Genomic DNA, 27,863 nt, shown 5'->3' with positions numbered 1-27,863 from the left:
TAAATTGTTCAGATTAGTGGCATGCAACCACCCTGGGCACGAGTGTGTGAAGAGAAATGGAAAGTTAAAGAAAACGAAAGCGTTATGTAGTGTCAACCGTGGATAAAACGAAACCCACGGCACAACAAAGCGTAAATGCTTATGAAAATGCAGGCATATCAGAGAGTTCAGACGCGTTTGAAGAATATAAAAAAGTAACAATTACCTACTGAGTGTCTCCCTTACCGTAAACCGCTGAAGACATTGTCAACATATTTTTATGCATGGTGCACCGAGCGTAACTGAAAAGCACAGCCAAACTCATACACACACACATACATACATATGTTTGTATGTATATACATAGATATGTAGATATCTACAAGTATATGCACGACAACTGGAGTACCCACTTCGACTAATGGATAGATATAATAGGAATGCCTGCACTTTAGTGTAATTTTTTATTATATTTTATATACGGTTTTTAAACGCCGTAAATATGGTATGTACATATATTGGTATGTACATATACATACACTCGTTCACGTTAGAGTTGATATGGATGTACTCTGTATGCACTTAGGGGTGACTTGACCGCCGTTGTGTGCTCAGCACACTTACCCTATATCGGAGACACAGTCGCCATCGCTGTGAACCGTAAATATATGCCACATTCCGGACATTCGCCATGAGGCACAAAAGGCGAGACTCTTTTCAACGAGATATGATGTAAACTACTTCTGCAATATAGCTTAATTATGAGTTGAATTTGGCATTCAAAATAAAAACTCAAAATTAGCAAATTCCACACACAGGCATACGTCAACTTTTTTTCATATCTATATACAGTGATGTACACTGATATAGAGCTTAACGGAAAAATCTGTTATATTATAAAATCTAATAAATATATTTGAATATATTTCCGATTTGGTCACCCCTAAATTTGCTTTAAAATTTACACAGAGCCTCCTTTGTAAGAAAATGTGTCCCATGTGTATTTTTTAACGTTTTTTCCCCCTATAAATAAAAAACTTTCAAAATGTATTTAAAAAACATTGTTAATCGCACAATGATCCATATTTTGGTAAATAAAAAAATTCTAAAAAGTTTAAAATACTATACATATGCATACATGTTTTTTTAATTCTCTAACAAATAATCCTGATCAATCCAACACCGGTATGTTTTTAGTTCTTTCGCATAGAACTCCTTTCTGCATTAGAGGTCTTCGGCCGGCTCCAAAAAAATAACCATGACCGATCCAACACCAAGATATACTTAGTTCTTTCGCATAGAACGCCTTTCTGCATTAAAATATTGTGACGGTGTAAGTTTAATTACTATTGTTTTAGTGTTTAAAAAAGTGTGCCTTTTTTTTATTTCCGCGAAAAGTACAAATAAGGCCCCATTTGTAGTGTTGTATATACAATAGTACTACAATATATTTTTATAACCAAATTTTTTTTCGAAATGCAATAAACTATACGCAGTAATTTTTGAAACACAAACGAAAACTAGATGAATAGCCAAATTAATCCAACCAGACCGAGGTAGCTTTTGGCTTTAATACAACAAACATTTACGAACGAACTATTTTCGGCTAGTGGGGATAATTATAAGTTATAACTTTTTTGAAAATATTTGAAAATATTTTAGCTATTATAAGCTATTTAGCTTTTATCCACCTTTTAGCTTCTAACAATCAAGAATAAAGTGTCGAAAGAAAGAAAACATTAGCAAAACTAAGCTACGTTTAGCTAAAATTTCCGTTAGAAAGTATATTCTTGTCAAGGCTTTTATAATTAACAATTTTTAAAATTATCTCAAAAAAATATTTGTAAAATATTTTGTATATTTCAAAGAGCAAGAAAAAATATATGAAACACTCACCATCTGATCGTCCTGTCCAGCATCTGGCCGGCGCAGTTAAACTCAGCATAAGTAGTGATAAAAGCATAAGATTAGTCGGCCAAGGCGGCACACCCGTTATACCCAAAGAGCAAATGTTCGTTCGCATCAGCAGTGGAAACGAATAAAAGAAATTAAATCGTTGTGTTGGATGCTGATGTTCTTGGCTTGCCACTCGCCTATCACTCTGTCCTGCTAAGTCGCACATTTCTCTTTCATCTACTATTGCTGCCTCTATAGCATCAACATCAACCACCGCCTTATGATCAGCAACCTTACAAATATCACTATTTTCCTTAAAGCACCTGCAGTCTAATGTTGTCGTTGTTTGCGAATTTCCTGTTGCTGTAGCCTCAGCAAGACTGTGAGCCACAGCATGATTGTATGCAAGCCCGTACCTCAAATCAGTTCTTCTTGCATTGATGGCAGAGGCAAGAAAAGCAAACGCCTTCTCAATACCCACTAACAACGAGTTCGAAGTGGGTCGTGAAAATATTCTATGCCGCCATTGTGTTTGCGCTTGAAGCGTTGAGACATCATACCAATCAGTGCTTGGGCATCGTTTCACCGGCAACTCATTGAATAGCTGCTCACCAGCAAATACATTTCCTAATCTATTCTCTTCCTCAATTGGCATAACTAATTGTCTTTTGTTACTTAAACTAAAATTATCCGCTAGGCAAGGGGGTGGTGTTGTGGTCTTTTCTGTGCTAAATACCGTGTGAATGACCGTTGAAGACGATGCAGGCGACATGGATGTGGGCAATGTTGCTGATATCGCTGTGGGTGTGAGTCTTTCCTGTGAGATTGATTTAATATCGAACGAATCGCCAAGCACTGAGCTTTTACCTGCGTTTAATGTGGCGCTCATTGTGCCCAGTTCAAATTCTGATTCCAAAGTTGCTTTAATTTCTGACTCATTTGCTAATTGTGTATGTGGTGCTGTTGCAAAATCGTCACACATCCTCTTCAATCTTCTGAATGTCTTGACTTGCGTCGCTAAATTTACCGTAAAGTCGCGTGTATATTGCGGCTGGCGACGTTCCCGTACTTCTGTGACAGACGCTTGCCTCATCATGTGGTTATCATCGTCATCGTCGTCGTCCCGCTTGCGGCTTTGCAGTTGGGACATCACATGTTTGCGATAATTTTTATGTTCACGTTGACAGCAATTGCTTCTCAGATTCGCACTCATGCTGTCGCCCCTTGTGACAACTCGTGTTTCACTGTCACCGTGGCTATAATTGTGCCTACACCGCTGTCTGCGGCCCATGTCGATTGCAATGGGATCGTCGTGGCTACAGTTGCTAGTGCTGCTGCCGTTGCTGCCGTTGTTACAGTTGTTGTCGTCCTCCTGATTGCTGTCTACCACATTCACGCACCCTAATGTAGTTTCTGTTTTTTTAATATTTGTTTTTGTTTTTGTTGTTGTGCATTCTGCATGAGGAACATTTTGATTCGAATTCGAGCTAGGCGGTGAGTACTTTATTGTCGCCTTCATTGGAGTAGTTGTTGTTGGTGCTGAACTGTTGCTGCCACTACTGCTGCTTCGTCTACGTCTGCCTTCCGCCGTCTCGCACTGCAATAGGAAAAAAATATGGCTAATGAGAAATCTTATGGAGTAATATGTTTTTTATGTTCACACATATGTAGGTGTAATTAAATTACAAGCACGTATGTGTGTATGTAATTGCATTTCATTAAAAAAGTTGACTGTTGCAATATTGTATCTCTGCTTTATATATACAAGTATATATTCCTTTTTATATCATTTTAATTACCGCTAGTAAAAATATGTTTGTATCCGGAAATGCATTTAAAAGGAGTGAGACATCCACAATCGCTGTGTGCTGCTTTTTTTAAATATTTTTCATACATACATATGGTATGTGTGCTTACGCGTTTTAATTTATAAGCATGCCTATTAAATACCTATGTATGTCCTCCCACACATGTGTTCTACCCTAAGGGACTAATTTAAACATTATACAAGGAATTATGCTAAGTATTTTCTTCCCCTAAGCGGCAATATATTTGAATTCTGCCGTAAAAGGTATAGAATCAACAGTTTGGCTTGCTTTACAGTTACCACGCCCAACTCTTTGGGGTATATTGTAACCTAACGTTTCTACTTCCTTTTATATATTGGATTTCCGCCTTATGTTACTATGAGCATATTTTAAATAAAACCAGGACAAATTTCAGTACAGTTCACATCATTTAATTAACCTTGTAATAGACTAAACCTATTAACCAATTGGATAATCAGTTCTCCATCTTTTCGTTGCAGAAGTGAGTTTTCTCGTTAATTTCTAACAACACCTCATAGATGGAAAACCTTTTTTTGGAATTATGCCATATTTATGCGTAATTGATTATAACAAAAATGGGGTTTGTTGGCTGCAAGATGGCCAAGCTTTTTAATCATGTACTCCAATAAACGTGTTACATTGTTAAGAGTAAATTCTAGTTCAGAATGTTTTTAATATTAACTTTATAATGTATAAGAAGCTTTTTCAAATTAGATAGTCAATTAGACCTTACAAATTGTAATCGGTAGTTAAAGACATTTAAGGGACACACCTAAAACAAGGTGATTTTTGGTAAATATATGTGTACTGAAATATATAAAAAAAAATTATTTTCAGCTAATTATTCGCTATTGCCCAAGGTACTAAAAAAATAAGCCCTCCATTTAAATTACCGCTAATTTAAGAAATCGTAATTTTAAATCATACTAATTTATACATAGTAGCGGAATTCCACAAAAAAAAAGTGTTTTCTTTAATCAATGTTACGTCAATAGCACATTTAAAATTTTATCGAGCTGCTCTTTATTATAAAATATGTAAGCACTTCTGTGATTGGTTTTCAAAAAATGAAGTAAACTATGATAATATAGGAAACAACGAGTTATAGTGCTATAATCGCTAAGAGATCTTTTAACTTTGCACATCCCTAAACCCAACACTGAGACCTCAAAAACATTTCTTCCATGGGAATTCCCATTTCTTCAAACGTTTCAGATTGCCTTAAAACTTGTAGGAAACTCCATTTGTTGAAAAACAGGAAGGCAAATTCCATAATTGGGATAATTATATATACGAGTATAATAACATCTGGTTGTATAACATTAAATCATATGCGTTCACTTTTTAATACAAAGTTTTTATTTGGTAGAAAACAGTGCCGCTTTTAAACTAGAATCAATATTTGTACAATTTTTTTAATACAAAAACAACACTTTGGTAGCCAAAAAGTTTTACGTTACATTCTTTAAATAAAAATTACGTGCTAAATAGCAACCAAATTAATATGAAAAAACTTTTTCAATACCAAAAATTACTGTGTTGATGCCTTGAAGGCTTTTAAACGAGTGTAAGCACGTCCAGTGAAAAACTTTGTCTAGAACTAGCAAAATACTGAGCTAGTGCAACACTAACACCCACTCTAAAACACTTATTCAGCCCTAACCGTAATATATACATTTATGCATATACTTTAACTTAAATTGTAGCTCATAATTAAACTATACATATATTAAGAATATAAGACAAACATTAATAAAATGATAAGTCAAAGCTTTCTATATTTGTTCCTTTTCTAATCTCTTCGAATAAATTATGTGTGGAAGATATGTGGCTGTGCTACTTGTGCGCCCCTATGCATGTGTAGGTGAAAGTGTGTCACTTTATTATTAATTATGTACTGATGACTGCACCTATTTTAAAAATTATTGTATATAAATGATATAATAAATACAAACGATCGGCCTTTATTTTATTGCGCTACAACTGACTTTTTGTGAGATTTATGTTATTTATATATATATATTATGATTTAATTATGGTTTTTTATTCTCTTAACTCTAGAAATCGAACAAATAAATTGCCTATAAATTTATGAAATCATTTATTCTGGGAAATATAAATTAAAGTATTTGACTGGAAGCACTATTTCTTGTTCAGAAATTCAACTCTGATACCATCTCTAAGGATGCTTATCACTGCTGCATACTTAGCACCCTGAGTTGTTAGACCAAGTAAGTTAAACCACCTATTTGCGTTTTTAACATTTAGGGAGAATAAAAAATTTTTTTTGAAGCAAATTAGTTTTATTTAAGAAAATTATGCAGACGTCAACAAATGCTTTGGCGATCACAAGCGAAGCTTGAACATATGTAAGCATTAAAGCAACCTGCAATATCAAAATTTCCACAGTATTTTTCCATGGACTGAAAATGACCATCACTTGCACAAAATTATGAGAAAGCTTCACTCGACTTGCATCTTTCTATAAAAATTCAACAACCTCACATGCAACTCCTTTACATAAATTCTATAACATCTAGCAAATTATACCAGTATTCTTTTCATATGCTTAAAACATATGTAGGTATTTTAGACTTATTAACTAAATTCTTCCCAAATTTTGAAGTTATTTCTTTTACCGTGAGGCGAGTGTGTGCAACACTGTTCCAAGCTACTGTGATGTGTTATTATCCGTTATTTATTGCTTTTATATTCAAAAATGACACATTCAAATGCAAACATACCTAGATATTAGGGTGGTCGATCCAATAGGATGAAATTACTATGTGTTCAAATTTAATAAATACATTCTTGAAATTCTTAAAAATATAAAAAAGTATTAACTTATGTAATGTAATGAATGGTTATTTGAATATCGAGATTTAGAAATGTATTAACACTTTATTTTCCATTAAACAATAAGAGAGTTTTTGAAAGTATTTTTAAACAATTTTTTTATCGATTTTAAAATAGAAATCTGAGTATACAAATTAACAATGTATAAATTTCAATGAATTACAACCAAATTTCTATATAAATAATATTTAAAATTTACATCTTACACTGTACAACACTCGGCTAGGTATTGGACGAAACCAATATTTTTCGGGAGATTGAGTCATAAGTAAAAAAGGAATTTTTCCATTTGGAGCTCGAAATATTTGCCTAAGAAGTTTGAAAAAATTAAAATATGGAAATATGGAGAGAATCTACGCTATTCCTCTTTTTCATTTGTGTATAACTTTATTCGATGACAGTTACTATATGCTCAATGTCGGATCTTCGAAAAAAATTAACTTGACTTCTCTAAAACTAAAACCCAATCGAAAAATAAAGCTCAGTGGATCCTGTCTAGATGTACGAGCTTAAAATTTACGACTTCCACAAAAAATTAACTTGATTTTAACAAGATATAAAGTAAAAATTTTTGTTTTTACTGCTAAGAGGTACTACATATCCAATCGTGCTTAGGAGGTGCTTTTAAAAGCCAACCTGAACTAATCAAGTATTCATAAAACTTATAATTTTTATAAGAAAATTCACGGTTTGTAAACCGTTAATTATGTTTTACACTCTTATATTTCGACCGAAGCAAAATGTTTCAATTTTTTTTTTGATCACCCTAATACGAAGTGCTAAGAATACATACATATTAACGAGTTTTACTACGTAGGTGTAAATGTATGTTCGTCCGTCTGCATTGTTGCATGCTGAGAGGAACAAGCACCAAGCAAGTTGAGGCGACTACGCTATAAATGATATTACGACTAAAAGAACTATAAGAAAACACGCACGCACACACGAATACCAAACAGGCTTTAGCGCACATCTTTATGTAAATAAGACTACCGTGTCACTGGCACTGGATGAGGTATAATATGCATAAATTTATATTAAAAAAATAAATTACAAAATTATACGAGTAATTTAAGTTTCGTTTTTTTCGGTAGGGGCAACGTTGATAGAACAGCAGACGCCTCAGGGCGCCTTAACACACCTGACATGGTCTATGTATTTATGCATAGATATCTTCTATCTGAATATGTATTTATTATATGTGGCTCCATTTAAAGGTGTACTTTTATCTACATATTATAAATATACATACAATCTACGTGTGCTCTAATGTGCGTGTGTGTAGGCACATATCTTCGAAAGAGCGGAGGGTTGATAAATTTTTAAATTTATGCAGACATCTTGCAGTGCACTAAATAGTAGCCTGGCATGGTGCGCCTACTGCCACTAAACCATTTTATTTTTCATGCATTCTGCCTGTCAAAAAGTAGAAGATATGCCATAAATATATATTAGGGAGGGAAGCAACGTGGACAAGGCCTTTTCAGTTCTTGCATGAATAGCGGATTTCTTTACATATATCTATATGACGAACAAAAAGACAAGGGAATTATAGAAAATAAACTTTATTAAATAAGGAATTTATTTGATTTACGCGGGTATTAAAATGACTTTAATCAATGCCCCAATTTCGAAAATGGTTTGGACTTTTAGAAAGCACAACAATTTCAGTGATATGCCTACACATATGTATATACAGATGTACATATGTATAATATGGGCATATACAATATATGCCGGTAACTTAAATACTCTATTCAAACTTTGATAGTTTATTGAATTGTAAATAGATTGGATCGAAGTCATGACTCAACTTTGTGGTCATTTAGTATGTTAAAACCTTGGTCTTACAAATCACTCACTTTTGGCCATCAATAATTAACTTTTAGGCAACTGTGATTAGGTCTGAAATCCGTAATTTCTATAGAACTATCCAACTGTGTTTTCGAGGCAAAATTTTATCATAAATATAATTTCCATCTTGCCTTTGCCAACTGGGCATCCTGATCTATCATTTTGTGACAATTTAAGTTTCTAATGAGACTAGTTTAAAGGTCGTATTTAAGTAGGTGAATAAATTTCTAACTCTAGAGTTGACAGTAGTTTGACATATCGCTAAAATATTTATAACGAAAATATGTTAAAGATAATGAAAATGTGTTTCAAATAGTTTCCATGCCTCGATCAGAGTAAAATTTAGTCATGAAAAAGCTAATAGAGGTGCTTTAGTCATTGGTAAGTCGCTGAATGTTTTATAACCGAATCAAATAAGTAAAGAAACGAAAAGCTTTGTGAAGCAGATGCGTCCAATCTGATAAAAAAATATATTATTTTCCAGTATAGGAATTCAAAACATTTCTTGTGTAAGAGGACTAAAATAATTTTTCATTTATAGTTGCATTCTGAAATATTTAGACTATTAACCAATAATCCATCCAAATTGTTTAAAAGATGTTTAAAAATAACATACTAAAAGTCCTCATCATTCTGATATGTTAAAAAAAATATTCGAAGACAAAGGTGAATTTCGCGATTTTCAACGAAATGGTAAGTTGTAAAATTACTTTGAGCAAAAATTAAAGATCATCAAATTATTTATAAAAGTTTATAAATACTTCTTTTGTTAAGAGCTACCGTTTCTGAAAGTTGTAACAACGCGATAAGTGACTATCTCATAGAGGACGTGTGCATATTATAACGACCATTACTGTCTCTAAAATGGTAGGTCTTAGGAAAAAGATATTTTGACTAAGGTAATTTTTGATGCAACTTACCATGTCGTTGAAAATCGCTAAATAATATTTTTTGACATTTGACCTCGAGTATTTTTTTCCACATATCGGAACGATGAGGACTTTTAGTATGTTATTTTTAATCATGTTTTGAACCTATTCACTGACTTTCAACTTGTTGAAAATTTATGTAACTACTGTAAATATTTATATATTTTTAAATTTGTTATTATCAATTCAATATGCAGTAATATGCTAAGGAAAGAATCGTTAATTATGAGCTGAAAATTAAATATATTATAACAGAGACCATTCATTTCCAGGAATAGAAGAACTTATCTAAATAAAGAAATGAAACTAAACGATAACTTTAGTTTTGAGGATGTGATCATTAGAGTAGCAGCAAAGTTCATAGCGAGTTTGGTAGTTTATATTCCTGATTTTAAAAAATTATTAATCTATTGCACGCACTGTTATATATTTCTGATTTTAAAACTGAAACAATTTCTGTGTTTCAGTTTTTACGTAGATTTCAAGGTTAATCTATGCACAATTATACCTTTTTTGTTTTATTGTATTACATACATACACAATTACACTGCTAGGTGCACTTTTTGGCTTTTTTCTTTTTTACACATTGCGACGAATTATAAACAATTAATACCTAAACATATGCACGTAGATATACACACATATGCATGTATATACAGGGATGTATGTATGTATGCACAGGATAGTGTTCAGCAACATAATCGCAATTATGATATACGTTACCGTCATCAGCATAATCTGATTGTAGTTATGATTATTATCGTTCTAAAAACGGCACAGCAGTGTTAGTACATAAGTGTAAGGTGTGTTTTTCCACAACTACGCGGCGAATCGACTACTGGATACTCTCTCATAGATTCAGTAGCGAAGGACCTGCCGTAAAAGCTCGCCTACAGAGCAAGACCACGATGCCTGAAATCCTTGCAGTGCTGTAAGAGCACAAATAGCAGCTGCGGCTATAGATCAGCTTCAGCACTACAGGCAGGCTGAACCAGTTTCATTTCGATCTGTCCTTTTGCAGCGCCATTCGATATCGCTATTTTATTTTATTTTATTGCATTTTTAACTATTATCCTGTCGTGAGCGCTCGTGGCATTCCGTAAAGTCGGAGTATGCGTTCTCTTGAACACTCGCTCTTGATAAATAAATGCCATGGGATCATGGAAACGCAGAGTTAACGTCAAAGAGATGCGCTTATTCAGTGTTTCAGTTAATTCCATCTTTCTTTCGTTTTTTTTTCTGGTGTGCATGAAACTTCGTTACCTTTGTGAGAAACTGAGTAATTGGGTTTAGATATAATTTTTAGATATGATTATTTGGAAATGTGTGCCGCTGTGCCGCTCCAACTTGCCACTGTGACTCCATTCTATGAACGCTTCATGCATGGGGACACACACACATACATATCTAGATTTTATGATAGCCGTTTTGTTGGAATATTAATTTTCTTATGATAAACTTCAAGTTTTCAACATTTTTTCCGACTCTCATACACAAGTAACGTTCCGTTGCCTACTGTTCCCCTTTGGCTTTTGATTCCGTTCGATTCCTTTTGGGCTGGTTCGATTTATTTCTTGCTGCGTTTATTATTTCAGTGCAGTCTGGCGGAGCGCCAGATACTTCAAATGTTCACGACAGACGAACGAAAGGTAAGGAATTACTTTTAAACATACACACACAAACACAAGCATATGCATTTACATACTTTTGTATGTATGACCGTAGTTAAGCGCCCATCATCCAGTGTAATACAGAATGTCGCTCGATCTGGTGAGGTGCTTCCGAGTTGAAGTTGAAAAATTTATTCCCGTAAATGCACATATACATACGTACATACTTACATATCTACATGCATACATATGCACATGTTGGCGAAGCGAAGTTTCACATGCACCACTTTAGGGAGCGGTGTCGTGAGAGCATAACTGAGCGGTGAAAGGGGCGACACGACACTAGTACGGGTTTCAGTTCACGTCACTCACGCAGGGGGTTTTCTTTTGAGGGTATACAAAATTTTACACAATTTTCGGTGGAAAAATCGAATACTCGCTTTCTGTTTGAACACAATAATTTTTCCTTTATTGAACTTATTAGCACACAATATGCTTTCTTTTGGTTAATAACAACAATTTTTTATGTATATTTGTACATATGCGTCTACTTACTATATACATATTGAGATATGTACATTATAAGTTATATGTATGTGCATATGTATTTTTCAGACTACACTTCACTTTTTCGCTTTTACTTGTAATGTTTAGCAACATTTTCATACAATTCTTTAAATAATAATTTCTGTGAGCTATAGCTATTAATTTACATTTTTATTAAATTTTTTTCCGAATTAATATTCACCTTTTTCACAATTTAAACCTTTACACACATTCAGACTTTTTGTGTAGCTGCAGCTGCGACCACTAACTTCTTTGTTTTAATTGAATGCTAATGCCTTGGCTTGGCTAGTGCGAGTGTGTATGTGGTAGTAGTAGCTACTACCGCTGCCCGTTGTATAGTATATGCGCCCAAGCTGTGGCTTTGACTGCGGCTGCGATTGGGACTATGACTGTGACTGTGCTTTTTCAGTTTTACTAATTTCAATTTCTTCTTGCAAATACACAAAACATTTTGTTAGCCGCTCCAAATATTAACCACCTTGTTGTACTAAAGTTCAATGTCTACTAGTAGCAGCCGCGGCTCTCGTATGGCAAATAGCGCAATGTTTCACGCTCACTCTTTTTCGTAGCTAACCAAGTCTCGCCGAGTGTTCCAAAGAGTGTCGGCACACATGAGAGTCCAGAGTCAATTCAAGCACACGCTACGTATGCGTTTGCTCCTTGACGCGGCAGCTGTGAAACAACACTCGGTCGACAACCTACAGCCGATAGCATAAAGTGATATGCTCTCAATGCGCCCACAGCGAGGTGATGATGACATTGTGAATAGAACAGCAGCGGCTGCTTGCTAAATGTAGCATTATCATAACTGTTATGAAATAAGTGCGAGCGGGATGAATGGTATAAGTAGCGTGTCGAATGTGGTATTCTACCACCGCCAGTATGCGGCGCTCAATTACTTCCAAAACCGGACCAACATTGGTGGCGGTCAATTCTGCGGCGAATTTCCACACATTGCACGCTCCTAGTTTCAATGCAGTTTAGTTGTGCTGAGAGAATTCTCTGTTGTTGTGTGCTCTTTAGTTCACCCTGCATTTACCATAGTATACGCTCTCACTGTCTTTTTATCTTTCCGCACTTAAATTCATCTTAGTAGCTCACTAGTGCAAAGAAACGAATTTTTATTGATTTTTCGTTCCGTTTCAATTTTATCAATTTTGACAGAAGATAGTATCGTCCATAACTGGAAATGTATGTACGCTTTACTTGCAAGTTCATAAGAGTTTTTTTTATCTATAATTAACACTTAACACTTACTCCAGTTAGTGGCTGCTTAATGAATACTTCAGATTTGGTCACTTAGTAGATAATTTGGATTCTAAGGTGATTGCTAAGCAAATTTTTATATTTGTGCAGATAAATTTAAGCGACGAACATAATTGAATCATTACCTACATATGTACGCATGTACATTTGTATATACAAGTGTGACTATGTACTAAATTAGATAAGCAACTTAATTCCCAATTGGAAAATATTATCTTTAGCACATTGTTGGAGATACCCCAACCTTGGCCGACATTTCTGTTTAATATATACATATCTATTTAAAGGGTGCATTTCTAACGAATTCTGTGTCCCAAAGTAATTGGGTACTATTTCTATATGATTTTTCCAGCAGGGGTATTTTAGATAACAGTTTCTATGAATAAACGCTGTAGTTCACATAGCTATCATATAATTTCGCACAATGTTTATTTTAAGAAACCAAACTAGAGCTATATACTTATATATGATTCATGAAAGACAGTATTTACTGTAAAAACTCTAAATCTTTTAATAATAATTCTAAGAACCTCAACATTATCTACGGACGTCATATAGTCTAGCTTATTGTTCATTCAGAAAGTTTTTGTCTGACAATACACACTCATCCGACTCTTCAATTACTCAAGGCATTTCTTTTCAATTACGCAAGAGTTATGAGTAATAATTAGCAGTGCTGCAATTTACCTGCATTGCAAACTTAAGTATGTGATTGCGCTTGAAAGCATTCCTACATACTTACAAAATTATGTACATAACATACATATGTACATATGTAAATACTATTGGTGATACAGTAGGCGCACTAACAAAGGGTAATTGTGAAACAATATTTCTAATTGAGGAACAATATTTACTGGGTGATAATTAAGCGGCTTTTCAAAGATCTGCTAAGCCTCAGAACTTTCACTTTTAACTTTCACACACAACCAAATGTTTCTTTAAAAGCTGAAATTTGATCTAAGCTAATTAAGCTAGACTTCAAGCTGGAATGTTTATATTGCAATAAAGACTAAAGAGGAAAGTTATAAGACGCTGAACTTATTAAGGAATTATATCCGCTTGCAAATCAGAACAAACACGATTTTTGTGAATTAATCTTGAAGAGGCATTTTATTTAATAAATAAATAAAAAAATATATTTGTGGTACAGACATAACACATATAATTTACACTATAAAAACGGCGATTCATTTTAAAACATTTTGAATTCCCTTGATCCCGCTCCAGAGGGACTTGTAAAAGTATCTGGCGGGGCGAAGATTCTTCTGCTTAAAATATCATAAATTCAAAAACTAAAACAATTTATTTATACTATAAATAAATACAGGCAATGATCGAAGGACGGATTAAAATTTTTGATTTTTGGCGAAATGCCGGTTTTCCCAAAAAAATTGTTTATAATCCATATTATTATCAAAACTCTTCCACCTTCGATCAGTGTGTAGGTTGTGTGAAAATAGTGTGGACCGATAGGTCCAGCCGTTTCGGAGAAATTTTCCTCACTGACTTTGAAAACAGTTCTTACAAATACGCTAATATCTCCGAATCTATTTGCCGGATAAGCTTTAAATTTTCGGAGAATATTCTCAAATATATGAACATACATTCGATATATGTATAAGATATATAAATATAAGAGCTAAGAATAATATAATTTTTTTGAAATTCACAAGTAGATATAACCCCTTAAACAAAAACATTTAATACGAACGAGAATATAAATTTTGAATATAAAATAGGTATGTATATGTATGTTAATTAAATGAAATTAAAAGTTATATATGTAGTATAATTTAATAATTAGATAAGTAATGCGGTCAAAAATAAATCTGTTTTGTTTAGGTGGGGAAGGAGAAGGCTTTGTTTATAAATCATAAAACATATAGGTTACGAGTCGTCCTGCCATGTCAGCTCACGATAAAAGCGAAAAAATTAAAAAAACTTTGCTCGAAAATCGTCATGTTAGCGCCAGAGAAATGACAAAGGGATCCAACACCTGCAACATATAGATCAAGCCAAACAGTTTTGGTGAATCTTATGGGCCCGAAACCTTAGCGGTGACTCGTACAAAAAGAGTGTTGAATAAATGGCAGTAAATAGAATGGAGCCAGAAGTGGTGTGGTGATTTCATTATCTGCTTTTTTTTTTACCGAAAAAAAGTCAACGCTGGGTAATATGTCAAAAACTGTTTGAAGCTTGAGATATAAATTTTTTGCAGAGCCAATTTAAAGAATAGTATATTTTAATGTAGAATGTGACTATTTTGAAGGCTTTGATAAAAGCAACGTGTTAGAAAATTAGGAAACTTGGGCGGGATCAAGATGTAGATATCTTTTCACTAAATTTCGGGTTTCTACCAAAAATACTTACCCAATAAGCGGCTATATCAAGATCAATTGTCAAACAGACATACATACATAACAGTTCCATTTTAGCTGTATATAATAGTGACACCAACACACATCAGCTGCAACTCCCAAATGGCTTATAAAATACTTAATACACGTCTAATAACGTCTCCGCGATAAGTTTCACCTGGTAACCGAAATGATTTACAACTACGAGTATACAGCGCTACCAATTATAAGAGTTATTGGTATAATTGTCTAGCAGCTAAGGTAATCCCACAGCGGCACAACCGCAGAGTTTAAATATATGTATATTAAATACCAGCATTAGAATTCAATAAACATTTCTCCAAGAACCAACAAAGAAACTCTACCTAATTCCATACCTTCACGCCGACATACCAAATACATACCTGTAACATGCTAAGTCGTCGGCTGCCCGTCCTCAACTTAAGCAACCTTCAAAATTCAGTCCTTATTATGAGCACATACCATATGTATGAATGAAACTGATTTATATAATGTAGTAAATTGAGTCAACACCTCGCTTTAAATGCATTTGTTGAATCAAAAGAGCAGCTTCTGAAAAGACATGTGTGCTAATGTACGAGTATGTTTGTATATAGGATGTGTATTTAGCGAAGACATATTAAATTTACACTTACACTTTCCAAACAAAGCACTTATATAAACAATAAGAAAAAATTAGACTCGCTCAGGAGGGAATTCAGACAGCGGTCACTTCCGAAACGCCACCAAGGCGACAAACACAAATACAAACATACGGACATACGTACATGGGATGCAACGTCTCACAGTTGCCACCTGCTCGTTCGCATTTAGATATTATAATTTTTATGTTTGTAGACTTGCTGTCTCCAGCTACAAGCGTTTGCATGCATATGTGTATGTGTGTGTGACTGACTATGTTTGGGTTTGTGTTTGCATGAGAGCATGACATGAGCAACAGTGGCATGCAAAACTACCATCGTCTACTTCCACATGGGCGACCAAAGAACCAGCCAGCCAACCAAGCAAGCAAGCAACTGCGTGCATTGCGAACATTGTACATTTTACTGCTGTGCCAGCAATAAATTAAAAGCATTCCCGCGGGATTTATTAACCGCACACGCACGGACAAACCAACCTAGATCTGAATCTTTGTGTACGGTGCTGGCTTTGTGTCCCTGCGTTTGTGTGCATGTATGTGTGTGTTTGCTTATAACCACAACAAGAGCATTGAGGAATACTGACGACGCTGTCATTAAAAAGCAATGCAGCACGAGAAATGACTAAGGACTGAGACATAAAAGTATCTGCGAGCATTTATGCATTCATAAATGCTACATACCAATATTCTAACTAACATACAAACGTACTACTTACTAATACACATTTAACCAATTACAAAAATTGCCATTTGTTCATACTTAAGTACAATGTATTCACCTTTGCGTTCGCAGCGGTTAAATATGTACTTATGTATGTATGTTTGTATATACCTATGAATATATATACATAGGTTAAAGTTAGAGTTTTAAAGTAGTAAATTTTGGTATTTCAATATAAGGATGTCTCGCTTTAGCTGACCCTAATAGGTCCGATAATTGTAATCTTATCGCCTAGCAACAGCTTAAAGCTTCTTCAAAGAGATTTCCTTTGTTTGATAACCAAAAAATAAATTTATTTTTATTTTTTTCTTTATGAAAGAGATAATGAATACTATCTTTGACGTTTAAAGTCCCTTCTGCTATTTGGGCCAACATCTGACTGTTTCCTAATTTAGGTTCTCGAATGACTTTCCATTACAAATTTAACGAATTTATAGATTTAACTGTTATATTTGTAAGCAATTATTAAATAAGCACACAGTTGTAAAAAACGTAAAAAAAAATCAATTTAACTCGACATAAGATTTTCATTTTAAAAAACACGTTACCTTCGGCTGCACCAAAGCTATAATATCCTTCACAGATACAATTTTAAAGCAAAAACTTTTGTATAACTAAATCAAAAATCGTAATGCCAACGGTTTGCATCCAACGGTTATAAACAACTTTCAAGACGTTTCCTTCTAAAAAGAATAGGTAAATAAGGTAGATAAATGAAAAAAAGACGTGAGAAGACAAAACGTTTACAAAGCATTGTGGGACTTCGCCGAAAGTTGTCGCTGCTTTACTTAAATGGGAGCTCGTCCAATTTGTGAAAAACCTTCCCCAAAATTATGATGTAGATTTGACAATACATTACACATTTTTAAATCAACAAAATCCGACAACAATCATATAGGCAAATAGGTCTATTAACTCGTGGTTAGGGAGAAAAGAGAAAAGAACTTTTAAGTTAATTGGTGACCAATGCCGATTTAAACATTCTTTCAGTGTGAAATTTAAACCAACAATTTTTTTTATATATGTTGCATATTTTGATCCGTCTATACCTTTAAAAATACTATATTAATTGTAAATGAACATTTGAAATATTTATTGAGTTACAGGCAAAGTGAAGCCGCTCAGTTCAGTTAGCTCTATTAGTTTATCGTTAACAGCGTTTTTCGCGAAAAATCATATTTCGAATGTGCTGCACTAAATAAAACTGTGCTATAAAACTGAACATTTTCTTAAAAACCACCATATTGCCAATTTTTGATTCTTTTTCGACCGTGGTCGAAATTGATACAGTAGTTTTTAATTTCCAAAAATCGACATTTTTGGGCTGCCACAATCGGTGTGCCGCTTAAACATACCTCACCTCTTTCAAGAGGGCCTCTGGGGATGACGGTAACTCTAAAAACACACACTATGCTAGTAAAATTAATGGTGGACTCGTAAGAAAATGTTAAACTTTTTAGTTTGCAAGAAAATGTTACTATAAAGCTACAGTTAAATTTTCAGTGGATACGTGTAGTACGTCCGAGTACTATCGCCTGATTTCAAAAAGATTATTTCGTCACGTATAAAGTTTTACTAGTTGAGCCGACAAACTCGAACACTTTGTCACATAACAGATTACGAGGGAACTTTTGTACCAAACATTTTAGGACCATAAAGTGTACTTTAAGCCGAAAAATAACCGTTTTTTGACTGATGTTTCGTAAACCATGTACAATAAATTGGGTGTTTTTCTGTTAACTTAATAATAAGGATATAATATATAGAAAATATATGTATATGTAAGCAAGTAACATATTTCTAAATAACTATTAAAAGGATATATAGTTGTAACTTGATGGAATAAGCTGAATTTTCTTGTTGTTGTTGTTCACATTTTAATTATAACACCATAGTATATTGAGTACGAATTCCTTACTAATTCTAACAGTTCTACATATCGTGACCTAAAATGCGAAATAACATAGCAGCATAAGTATGCAGGAGAAGTAAAAACGATATAATATAGAAACTACTTATATTGAAAATACATTTTTAATTTTCGTTATAACTTGGATACATCTGCTAGCTGAAGCTTAATACGTATAGATAATATAATAAAAAAATAATCGGAAACTCTTTTTATTTTGTTGCGATAACCTTTCGGTAGTCAATGACAAACTACCTCTATATTTATTGTAAATATCGAGCATTAAATGGTTATCTTAAATGTTAATAGTTTCTTTAAATGCTTTGTTTTGAATGCCAACAATGTCGACTACTATTATACATTTGTATGCACATATGAAGGAACAACAGGAACTTTAACGCATAAAAACTAAATTTCGATATATTATATAATGCAAACATACCACATATACACAAAGATCTAAGCGAATTTGCGAAATATCAACTTTGCTATATTCAACACCAAAATCAATTCGTGATTTCGCCTTCGTTATGATTCGAGCCCAATCCACTGAAAACTCTTTCCGGCGGATGATTGTGTTCGACATTCCGCACAGAAAACTCCTCCTCATTGACATCGGTTATAAGGCGGGCTTTACAATTGCGACTGCGCTGCTTGGCACATATCCAATATTTACGTGACTTCACCTTTTTGGCGCATATATACGAATAACCATCACAGATCATCTTACGAGCGCCACGTTGCCCCAAAACATAACGAATAGATTGTATGCCACAAATATCAGAACCCTCTGTAATGAAAATAACTAAAAATCGAATTAAAATTATTAAGTATGTATAACAGAGTGGACAAATGAATTATAATATTATAGATTTAAATTAAATAAATAAATATATTCAAATAAACAATCGATAACATGTGAAAAACCTAACATGAAATCGAAATATGTACTCGTATCAAACAATTTAACTTATTTTAGCACTGGAAAAAATGCACTACACTCCATTTATTTGTATTTTCAATATATTTTACTGTCATTATTCTATAGTCATATGCTTCTAAACTTTTTTTCATTAATATCATTACAGTTCTTTTTTGAAATCCTTGCGATTATTTGCGGAGCCTGGAAGCGGCGGGGGTGGTGGATGGTTGTGGCTTTGATTTTTGATTAGCAAAGCGCCAGTCTTAGAGCAAGTGATGATGCGCGCACGGCAACGATTGTCACGATTCTTTGCGCACAGCCAGTAAGTTTTGGGGCCTTTGCTGTTATTGCGAAAGTATGCAAAGCCGGCGAATAACAATTTCGGTTTTCCTTTTTTGCCTTGTGTAATCATTAAGCCGCATTTCTTCGCTAAAGACTCCAAAGCTGGAAATAGAAATCAGTAATAAAAAAACATGTGTCAATAAAAACTTCATTAAATTTGAAATCATTGTAACTAAAGATTAGAAAAGTGAAAGCGTTATAGTTAATATTAAAACTCTTGAAAAGTCAGCATATTTATATTTTTAATTATGTTTATGCAAGTATATATGTATAGCAAGTTATTCAATAAATAAATTATAATAAAAATACTATATAATATTTCAACTCTATTTTAATTATGGGCAATAAAATCTTCAGCGAGTATTATTTATATATTATGATTTACGCTTTATTTATTTAAATTTTGTTAAATTGAGGAAAATTCATTACAAAACTTTTCATTTATAATTTATATACATACATATGTACATCATTTTTAACATCAACTCACCAATGAATGAGGTAATAATAACGCTCAATACGAATTATTAAAAAATTGTATTAGTATCTTCCATTAAAGAGCGTTTCATTACTGTAATCCACACACTGTTGAACTAAAAACTTTAAATTTCGAAAAAAACAGAACGTATTGTATTCAAATTGGATAAGGATAGTAACAAATTCATTATTTATAAGTTCTACATACCAGCAAATACATCAAATTTCTCACACCGTATCAAACAATCAATTTATTCATATTTAGTTAGAGTATGTTTTAAGCCACAAAACTATAAATGTAAGCCAATAAAAAATCTTGAGATATATATGTATATTGGCGAAAGCCATACGCATTATTTTTGTTATATACGCAAATTTTGTGAATCAATTAGGATCGTAGTATTTGTCTTTTATATATTTTTATTAATATCATTTTCTGAGAAAAACTATTTAGCGGGCAAACATCAATTTACTCGTGCGAATGTTCGGCATTCCGTAAGACGTAACGTTCTACACCATTAACCATTCGTGTTGTAGCTCGTGCCTTACATTTAGCACTTTTGTACCGGGCACAACGCCAATTGGTGCTCTGCTTCAGCATGCGATCGATAACAAATTCAAATGAGTTAATTATCAACTTTTTACGCTTCTTCTTGGTATTTCCAAATGATGCTAGCGCAGAGAGCGGCAATGTAGTTTTGGATTTCTTGCCTGTAAAGATTGAAAGATTAAATTAGTATATGGCAATGATGTTTAGTCTATATCCAAGATAATTAGAAATATAGTACAATAAAAAAATTTTTAATTGGTAAACTGTTGTTGCAAAAAAAACACCGTTTTTATTTTAAGTTTCATATCATTTCTTTATCAATTGCTTTAAATATACCTTAGACTCACCTTCTCATGTGTATTTATTTAACATATGTGTTTTATTTAGCTATTAGTCCAGTTACATTTTTTAAGGACCAAACAAGTTTTAAATAAGTACAATTAATATATAATATATTACTTATAACTCTATTCCTTAAATATTGTATTGATATTTATTGTTTGTTTATATAAATAGCTCGTATAGAAATTTTAACTTTTGCTCTAGTATGAACACTATTCAATTAATATCTATCGGTCATTCTGTTGTTTGACAATTTCGCGATGAAAGATATATTATTGTAGTTAATCCCATTTTCCTACAACATAACCCCTAAATATTATTGCACTTACTACTCGCCCCCACTTCTTGACCATCATTTTTACATGGTAAATATTATTTGTTATGAGTTTCTTCTAATTAGCACTCCCGTCCCGAGGTATATTGTTTGTTTCAATAACAAAGAAGACTAATATTTTGTATCGTTATTGTTGGGCGTATACTACATTCCCTCTAGCATCACCCTCTTACTTCGGCAAACGACTTCCTTTTTCTCTAAATTCTGAACATCGTTTTTGGTATTTTTTTTTAAATTTGAAATCTGTAATTGAAAAAAGAAACACTTAGTAATATGGTAAAAATTGTTTGTTTGACATATTTTTAAATTGAGTACCTCTAGCATTTTCCGAAAATTATTTTTGAAGACGAAAATTTTTACAAACATGTGTGTACTCTGCAGCCCTCTAAGAAATATATCATATAAAGTAAATTCACTTCTCTGAAACGTAATTCCAAAATATCATTAAAAATTACAGTTATATGAATATTATATGTTTTTCTCTAGGCACTAAATATATTGTATCAATGTGCTATTATTATTTTTAATATACATGTCTCAATTTGCACATATTCTCACTTTTCTGCAAAAACTATAAGGTTTAAAAACTATAGAAAAAACACAGACTAAAATTATATGATATTTGATGCTTTGTATATAATACAAATCATTCAATTCCAATTTCTCAGTAACACAACTGTTGGTTGTAGGGATTACGACCCCCTCTATATCCAAACTATAAACGCCTAGGCTAGTTTTACATTGGTGCCTTTAAGTATCAGTTTAGTTATTTCTTCGGAAATGTGATTTCCTCTCCATTAGGGTGTTCGCGTTATGATTGTGTAAACTTTTATGTACAATGCGCCCATTCTCAGTGTGTACCCGGCCGTGACATTTTCGTCGCGTTGTATATTGTGTACACCTCCAATATACCTTATTTCGTATTCGCTTTTCATGCACATAATGAAATCCTCTATGTACTAATAATGTCCGTCCCTTTTGGCTTGAAATGTAATGAATATCTGAAGCATCATCGACATCTATAGACCGATTTATATTTTTAACATTATTTACGGGGGCTTCAAACGATGTTGTGCCTGCAATTGAAATTAAGAGCAATCATTATAGTTCCTTAAACAAGATTGTATATATTGTATAATGCGCTAATAGCATGTACTAGTTGCAGGTAAGAAAAAATATTAAACTCTCACCATTTTCATGAAATTTGTATCACAAAAACGTGCGTGATCAAGCAACAAACGCCTCTATTTACATAATTCTCATTTCTATTCTATTTTATAGCATAGTACAAATATATATGTATATAATATCAATAAAATAGAGACAGTGTTCATTGAACTAAACTGCAGTTGAAATCACCGGCATATTTTTGTTTAAATGGATGTTAACTTTTTTGTTTTTGCTGTTAGGCATTCTACTGATGTTGCTGACGTTGCAGCGTGGAGCTGCTGATACTTTGTGTTAGAATTTCTATTTTAACATTTCCATCAACTTCCACATCATGTTCCTCATCACCCTTCATAGCTGTCACACTGTAACACTGTTGATTCAGTTCCTGTTGATGATGATCGTACTGTTGCTGTTGTTGGTGATGATGATGTTGCTGGTGCTGTGCCTGTTTGCTCGATCCATATTTGTTGCGCTTTAGCTCTGCATGAATATGCTCCGCTTTGTTGATGATGAACTTTGGAGGACTCCCTTTTATCATGGTGATCCGTGCTGGACACTTAATTTTCTTGGTTGCCATCGAACTACAGCGCCATAGTATCTTTTTCTTATTTTCACTCATTATTAGAAAACGTACGCCGTTGGCCATTATGGCGGGTCTACCGCGCAACGATTGCGTGAAAAAGACTAGCACATCTTCAGGGTTTGGCACCACATCATTGGCAAGAACGACTGCAACGCATCACGTTTGGATGTTGGCGTATATATGAAAATATAGAGAAAAAATAGTACACTTTGTTAGTAATTATATCTAAATAGTGCATAGTTTACTTTTTTACTTTTTAATACATTCCAAGTGTTAGCAAACGAATATTTTAATATGCCTAAATGTTTATTAATACCACAACAGCTACAATATGAAATTTGTTTTCATTTCTTTTGTTTTACATGAACTTTAATAATGTACAGTTATAATTTTGCGAATTTTAAATTGTGAGCATTTCCTGCTCATTATCAATTTCCACATCCGCCACAGTTTGGATATTGATTGTCGCCAAATGAGGTGGAAGTGCGTTTGCTATTTCCAGTGGAGCGACATTTGTACCGTGTTGCTTCTTGCTGGACTTCACATGACGATGTTTATGAATTTGACGAAAGTCACTGCTGTCATATTTATTCATGCAAATCAATACGGGACAACGAATACGCCTACAATAAAGAGAAATAAAGAAAGTTAGAATTATTTGAACAGAGCAAACTTAAAGTTGCACTGTAGATGTTCCATTTACCTGTAGTACCAGTGGCAGCGCCAGAATAAATTCGTACGGTTCTCATTATTGCGAAAATATTTGAGTCCATCCAACCAAAGCAACTGGCCACCACGTTTTGAGACGGAAAATTGTATCTTTGGTTGTTCTGCGTTGAGTTGGCATTCTTAGATGTGTGTTGAAGGCAAGTTAGTAAAAGAAAAGAGATTTATATATGAATAGAAAGTGTTAATTTTAGTTTTCTTAGTTAAAGTTACAGCACAAAATTTGAAGGAAAGAAAAGTTTCACACGAAATTTATGAAATATGCCATCATGCTTTACAACTTCGATGGACAGTTTTTATTTATATTTTTGCTTTTTTTTTTTTGATTTTGTATTCATACGTACTTTTAAAGAAAATTTTGCTTTAACAACAACAACGCGCATCCTATCGTAGAAAAACAGATTTGCTGCAAAGACTTTCAAGTAAAAGTTCGCAAATTTGCTTTTTGAAATTTAAATTTCTGCTTGTAAGACACGTCGTATACAATATCATACTCATATTACTAAATTTATAATATTTTAGCTATATGTAATTAAAAATAATTTTTACAAGAACTCTATATTTTGGTATAGCGATACATCTACACTCCACTTCAGATGTATTCTATGATGCTTTCGTATGCCAGAATATAAAACAATCGCCATATTTTTGGCTTAAATTTCATTATGCGCTTCTCAACATATATTCTAAACCTTAAGATCGTCTATGTCATCGTGCAACGAGTCAATATGACCCTCATCGAGTAGTGCACAGTCTTTGGGTAGAAAAGGTTTAATTTCAATATCATTGCTGGTTACATGTTTATGCTGATGGCATAAACGTAAATTTAACGTTGTCTCATCGTATATCGCAATGGCGGGACATTTCTCTTTGTAATAATTACTGCACTTCCAATACTGGCGGGAACCACGTTTCTTGTTACGAAAGAAGCGAAATCCATTTATAACCAACAATTTTCCACCATTCTTTTTCGAATCAATAAAATCGATTTGAAAACCTGTAAAAAAAAAAATAACAAACGGTTAGTAGGATATACTAATTAACTATAAATAAAAAATTTTATACGAAATACAAATACAAATATTACCATTATGTAGTGCACTAAAGCTATATAGAAGTAAAATTCATTAAAAACTTAACCAAGTAAAGTTAAACTCACAGTGTGCGCTTATAGTTCAATGTGGCTAAAGTTATTATAGCTATAAGCTATAACTAGCTTTTAATAATACAAAAAAAAATGTAAAAATATATCTTCATTGTGAAATCGACTTTGAGCAAACTAAAATTAGTAGTTGGGACATTCGATTTTTTGCTAAGATTTATAAATCAAAAACGTTTGATACAAACAATATGTTTATTGTAGTTATATATAATAAAAAATAACGTTGTTGTACAAGCGTATTTTTGCCCATAGTCTTTTTTCTAAATATTTTAATTGTATTATAAAAAATTATTGAATTAAATGGCATGAATGTTCAAAGCGATTACTCAACATACATAAAAAACTATGTATGTAATATAAACTTAGCTGACGTTTATGCATTTGTATTGCATTTTCCACATGCACCGCCATTGCCGTTATTAAGTAGTAAGTAGTTTATAGTCGAAATTATTCCTCCTTCACAATCGAATGGTTGTGCACGCCTTTTATAACGCAACGTGTTGGCGCCGCGAAACTAGTGATTGCACGTGCCTTACAGTTGCTATGCCACTTTGTGCACTTCCAATACACCTTCGTGCCGTAGATGTTGTTTTTGATGAAACGATGACCTTCATATGACAGTAGCTTGTTGCCTCTCGATGTGGTGCTATATTTGATAGCGCCCCAGTCATCCAAGGTACGATTTTCCAGAAACGACGGTTTACGTTTTGACAAGCCAGTTTTAACTTTAAGCGTTTTGCCTTCGACGCTAATATTTTTTGTATCGTGCAAGGTCGTAAATATTGGCAAGAAACTCTCATCGCTGCAAGGCATCTCAAATTTACAATTCGTTATGCTATACTGAAAAGTTCTCATTGAATCTGAAATTAACAGCAAAGACAAAGAAGAGACAGTGACCGTTATAGAAAAGGAACACAAATTACTTCAATTAGTATTTATAACAAATATATGAACAGAGCAATCTTAATCTGTAATTTTTACAATCATAAATACAATTGTTTATTCAACATCCTAAATACATTTAAACAAAAATTATAACTTTAACCGATCAGCTAATACATTTTATTTGGGAACACAACTTCTAACTGCGCAACGACATAAGATCTTTAAGAAAAAGTTCAGTTCGCTGCACTCCAGTCTGATTACGAGGATATTTTCGTGTGTGATTATGTTCGAAAGTGCGATGAAGTATGCGTTCAGTGCCTTGCTTATCACGCGCTGTCACCACGCGTGCCCTACACCAAGTAACGTCCTGTGGAAAAACAGAAGTCAAACTTACCAAATAACCACAAATTGTTCGCAAAAGGAAGCATTTTAGGTAAGTAAGGATATTAAGAATAAATTGCCTTTTTTGAGCAGATCCAGTAGGTGCGCGTGCTTGATTTGCGATTCTTCACGAACTTTTGATTTCCATAAACGAGTACTGTGCATCCGCGTTGGCCGGTACTGAAAGTAGCGATTTCTGCAAAATTTAGTATAAATTAATATCATTAACTTTTATGCTTATGCGATGAGTAAATGTGAATAGAAGCATCCTATTACAATATTCCGTACTCGAATTTGAGAAGCGTTAAACACAAACGGCTTAGCAGAAATATAACATTTGGTGTTTAGTTTTGTATGTATGTGCTTGAAAGTGTATTTTCAATAAGTCTTTTGGTTTTGCAATTTAACATGCATTGAAGTAATCTATAGTTCACAACGAATATTAATTTCTTTATGTGAAAGCTGCATTGGGCGCAATGTTCAAGATTTCGTTTTTCATATGTACTTCAACGCATTTGTTTGAATCGGCAATACTACTTAAAATTGTGCTCGCTGACTGCTCTATCGATGTTTTGCGCTTTTTGCGTGCTACTTTTTGTGCGTGATTGTGTCGACAAGACTCCAACACAATTTTCTGCACACCATCAACAACATCAGTGACCACGCGTGCATTACACTTGGTGCTGCCCTATAAACAGAATCAAAAACAATTAAAAATGTAGTGTAGGAATGCCGAAAATATATTAACACTTACCTTTTTCGCACATATCCAATAAGTCTTCAGACCGCTACGTCGATTTCGTACATAATTGTAACCCTTGAAAACTAGTAAGGTGCAGCCACGCTGTCCCAACGTGAATGAGAGCAAGCTTTCACGCACACTCATGTCCGCTAGTTCATCTGCAAGAAACGAAATAAATAAGTATACAATATAAAAAACTACATTTTTACAAATTGCATGACTTTTTACTAACTGTTGATACATACATTAGAACAATGACGCCATTAATTTTGGTTATTTGACCATAAATGTTTTCTTTTTCTTTGTCGGTCAAAAATTGAATTCATATATTTAGCTTTAAATTTATTTGCATTCTTCTCTAATGAAATTAAAATAAAATAAATTAATTCAGTTCAAAAAAAATATCCATCTAAGTGAAGAAACAAAATCTGTATTTTATTCCTTGCTGCGGTTTGTTGTGGCTTAAAATGGCGGGTGATTATGTTGCTCGCATTTGACTATAACATCGTGTCGGCAATCCTCATCTATCGTCACAACGCGCGCTTTACACTTGTGTATACCTGCGCGTGCGCAGGACCAGTACGTTTTCGAGCCAGACGATTTGTTGCGCGTAAAGCTATAGTCGCCCACCTTCAGCTTGCGGCTACCACGAAATCCCGTTATATAGGAAAAGTAATTAACTGTTCGGTCTGCAACGAAATAGAAGAATAAAACATAAATAATACGATTAGTAAAATATTATATCAGTTTGGCTTAAAATCAATGATTCAATATCTTCAATTATAAATACAAGTCTGCTGCATAGTTATT

At 33.4% G+C, this 27,863-nt stretch overlaps 2 protein-coding genes and 1 long non-coding RNA gene across 17 annotated transcripts in view; 1 reads left to right on the top strand and 2 right to left on the bottom strand.

Annotated features, from left to right (window-relative positions):
• Positions 1–12,222, bottom strand: part of aus (argus) — a 34,588-nt gene extending 22,366 nt beyond the window's left edge. For 2 of the 3 annotated variants that reach the window (XM_014234348.3, XM_070105897.1), the window contains exons 1-2: positions 11,702–12,222; positions 1,876–3,472 (exon numbers count right to left, since the gene is read on the bottom strand). In XM_014234348.3, coding sequence (XP_014089823.3) covers positions 1,876–3,394 — 1,519 coding nt within the window. In that variant the 5' untranslated portion in view covers positions 3,395–3,472; positions 11,702–12,222. The remainder of the gene's footprint in view (positions 1–1,875; positions 3,473–11,701) is intronic. The other variant, XM_014234350.3, reaches the window with a different exon arrangement.
• Positions 12,223–14,756: 2,534 nt separating this feature from the next.
• Positions 14,757–20,017, top strand: LOC138855827 (uncharacterized). Its single transcript, XR_011394943.1, has 2 exons — positions 14,757–15,407; positions 19,526–20,017. It is a non-coding gene; the product is annotated as an uncharacterized lncRNA (long non-coding RNA).
• The window catches only part of LOC106617226 (modifier of mdg4), a 35,227-nt gene continuing 26,010 nt past the window's right edge, over positions 18,647–27,863 (bottom strand). Inside the window, exons 5-7 of one of the 13 annotated variants that reach the window (XM_070105898.1) lie at positions 23,861–24,005; positions 23,677–23,780; positions 22,597–23,303 (exon numbers count right to left, since the gene is read on the bottom strand). In XM_070105898.1, coding sequence (XP_069961999.1) covers positions 22,819–23,303; positions 23,677–23,780; positions 23,861–24,005 — 734 coding nt within the window. In that variant the 3' untranslated portion in view covers positions 22,597–22,818. Of the gene's footprint in view, positions 19,243–19,523; positions 19,804–20,402; positions 20,890–21,014; positions 21,669–21,719; positions 22,481–22,596; positions 23,304–23,676; positions 23,781–23,860; positions 24,006–24,390; positions 24,881–25,340; positions 25,906–26,077; positions 26,298–26,391; positions 26,508–26,654; positions 27,000–27,065; positions 27,212–27,320; positions 27,743–27,863 lie in introns of those variants that run through there. The other 12 variants (XM_070105908.1, XM_070105909.1, XR_011394942.1 and 9 more) reach the window with 12 other exon arrangements.

The sequence above is a fragment of the Bactrocera oleae genome, chromosome 2, assembly GCF_042242935.1.
Source record: "Bactrocera oleae isolate idBacOlea1 chromosome 2, idBacOlea1, whole genome shotgun sequence".
Taxonomy (NCBI): Eukaryota; Metazoa; Arthropoda; class Insecta; order Diptera; family Tephritidae; genus Bactrocera; species Bactrocera oleae.
Note: the sequence above shows the minus strand (reverse complement) of the source record. Positions and strands in the feature narration are given on the sequence as shown.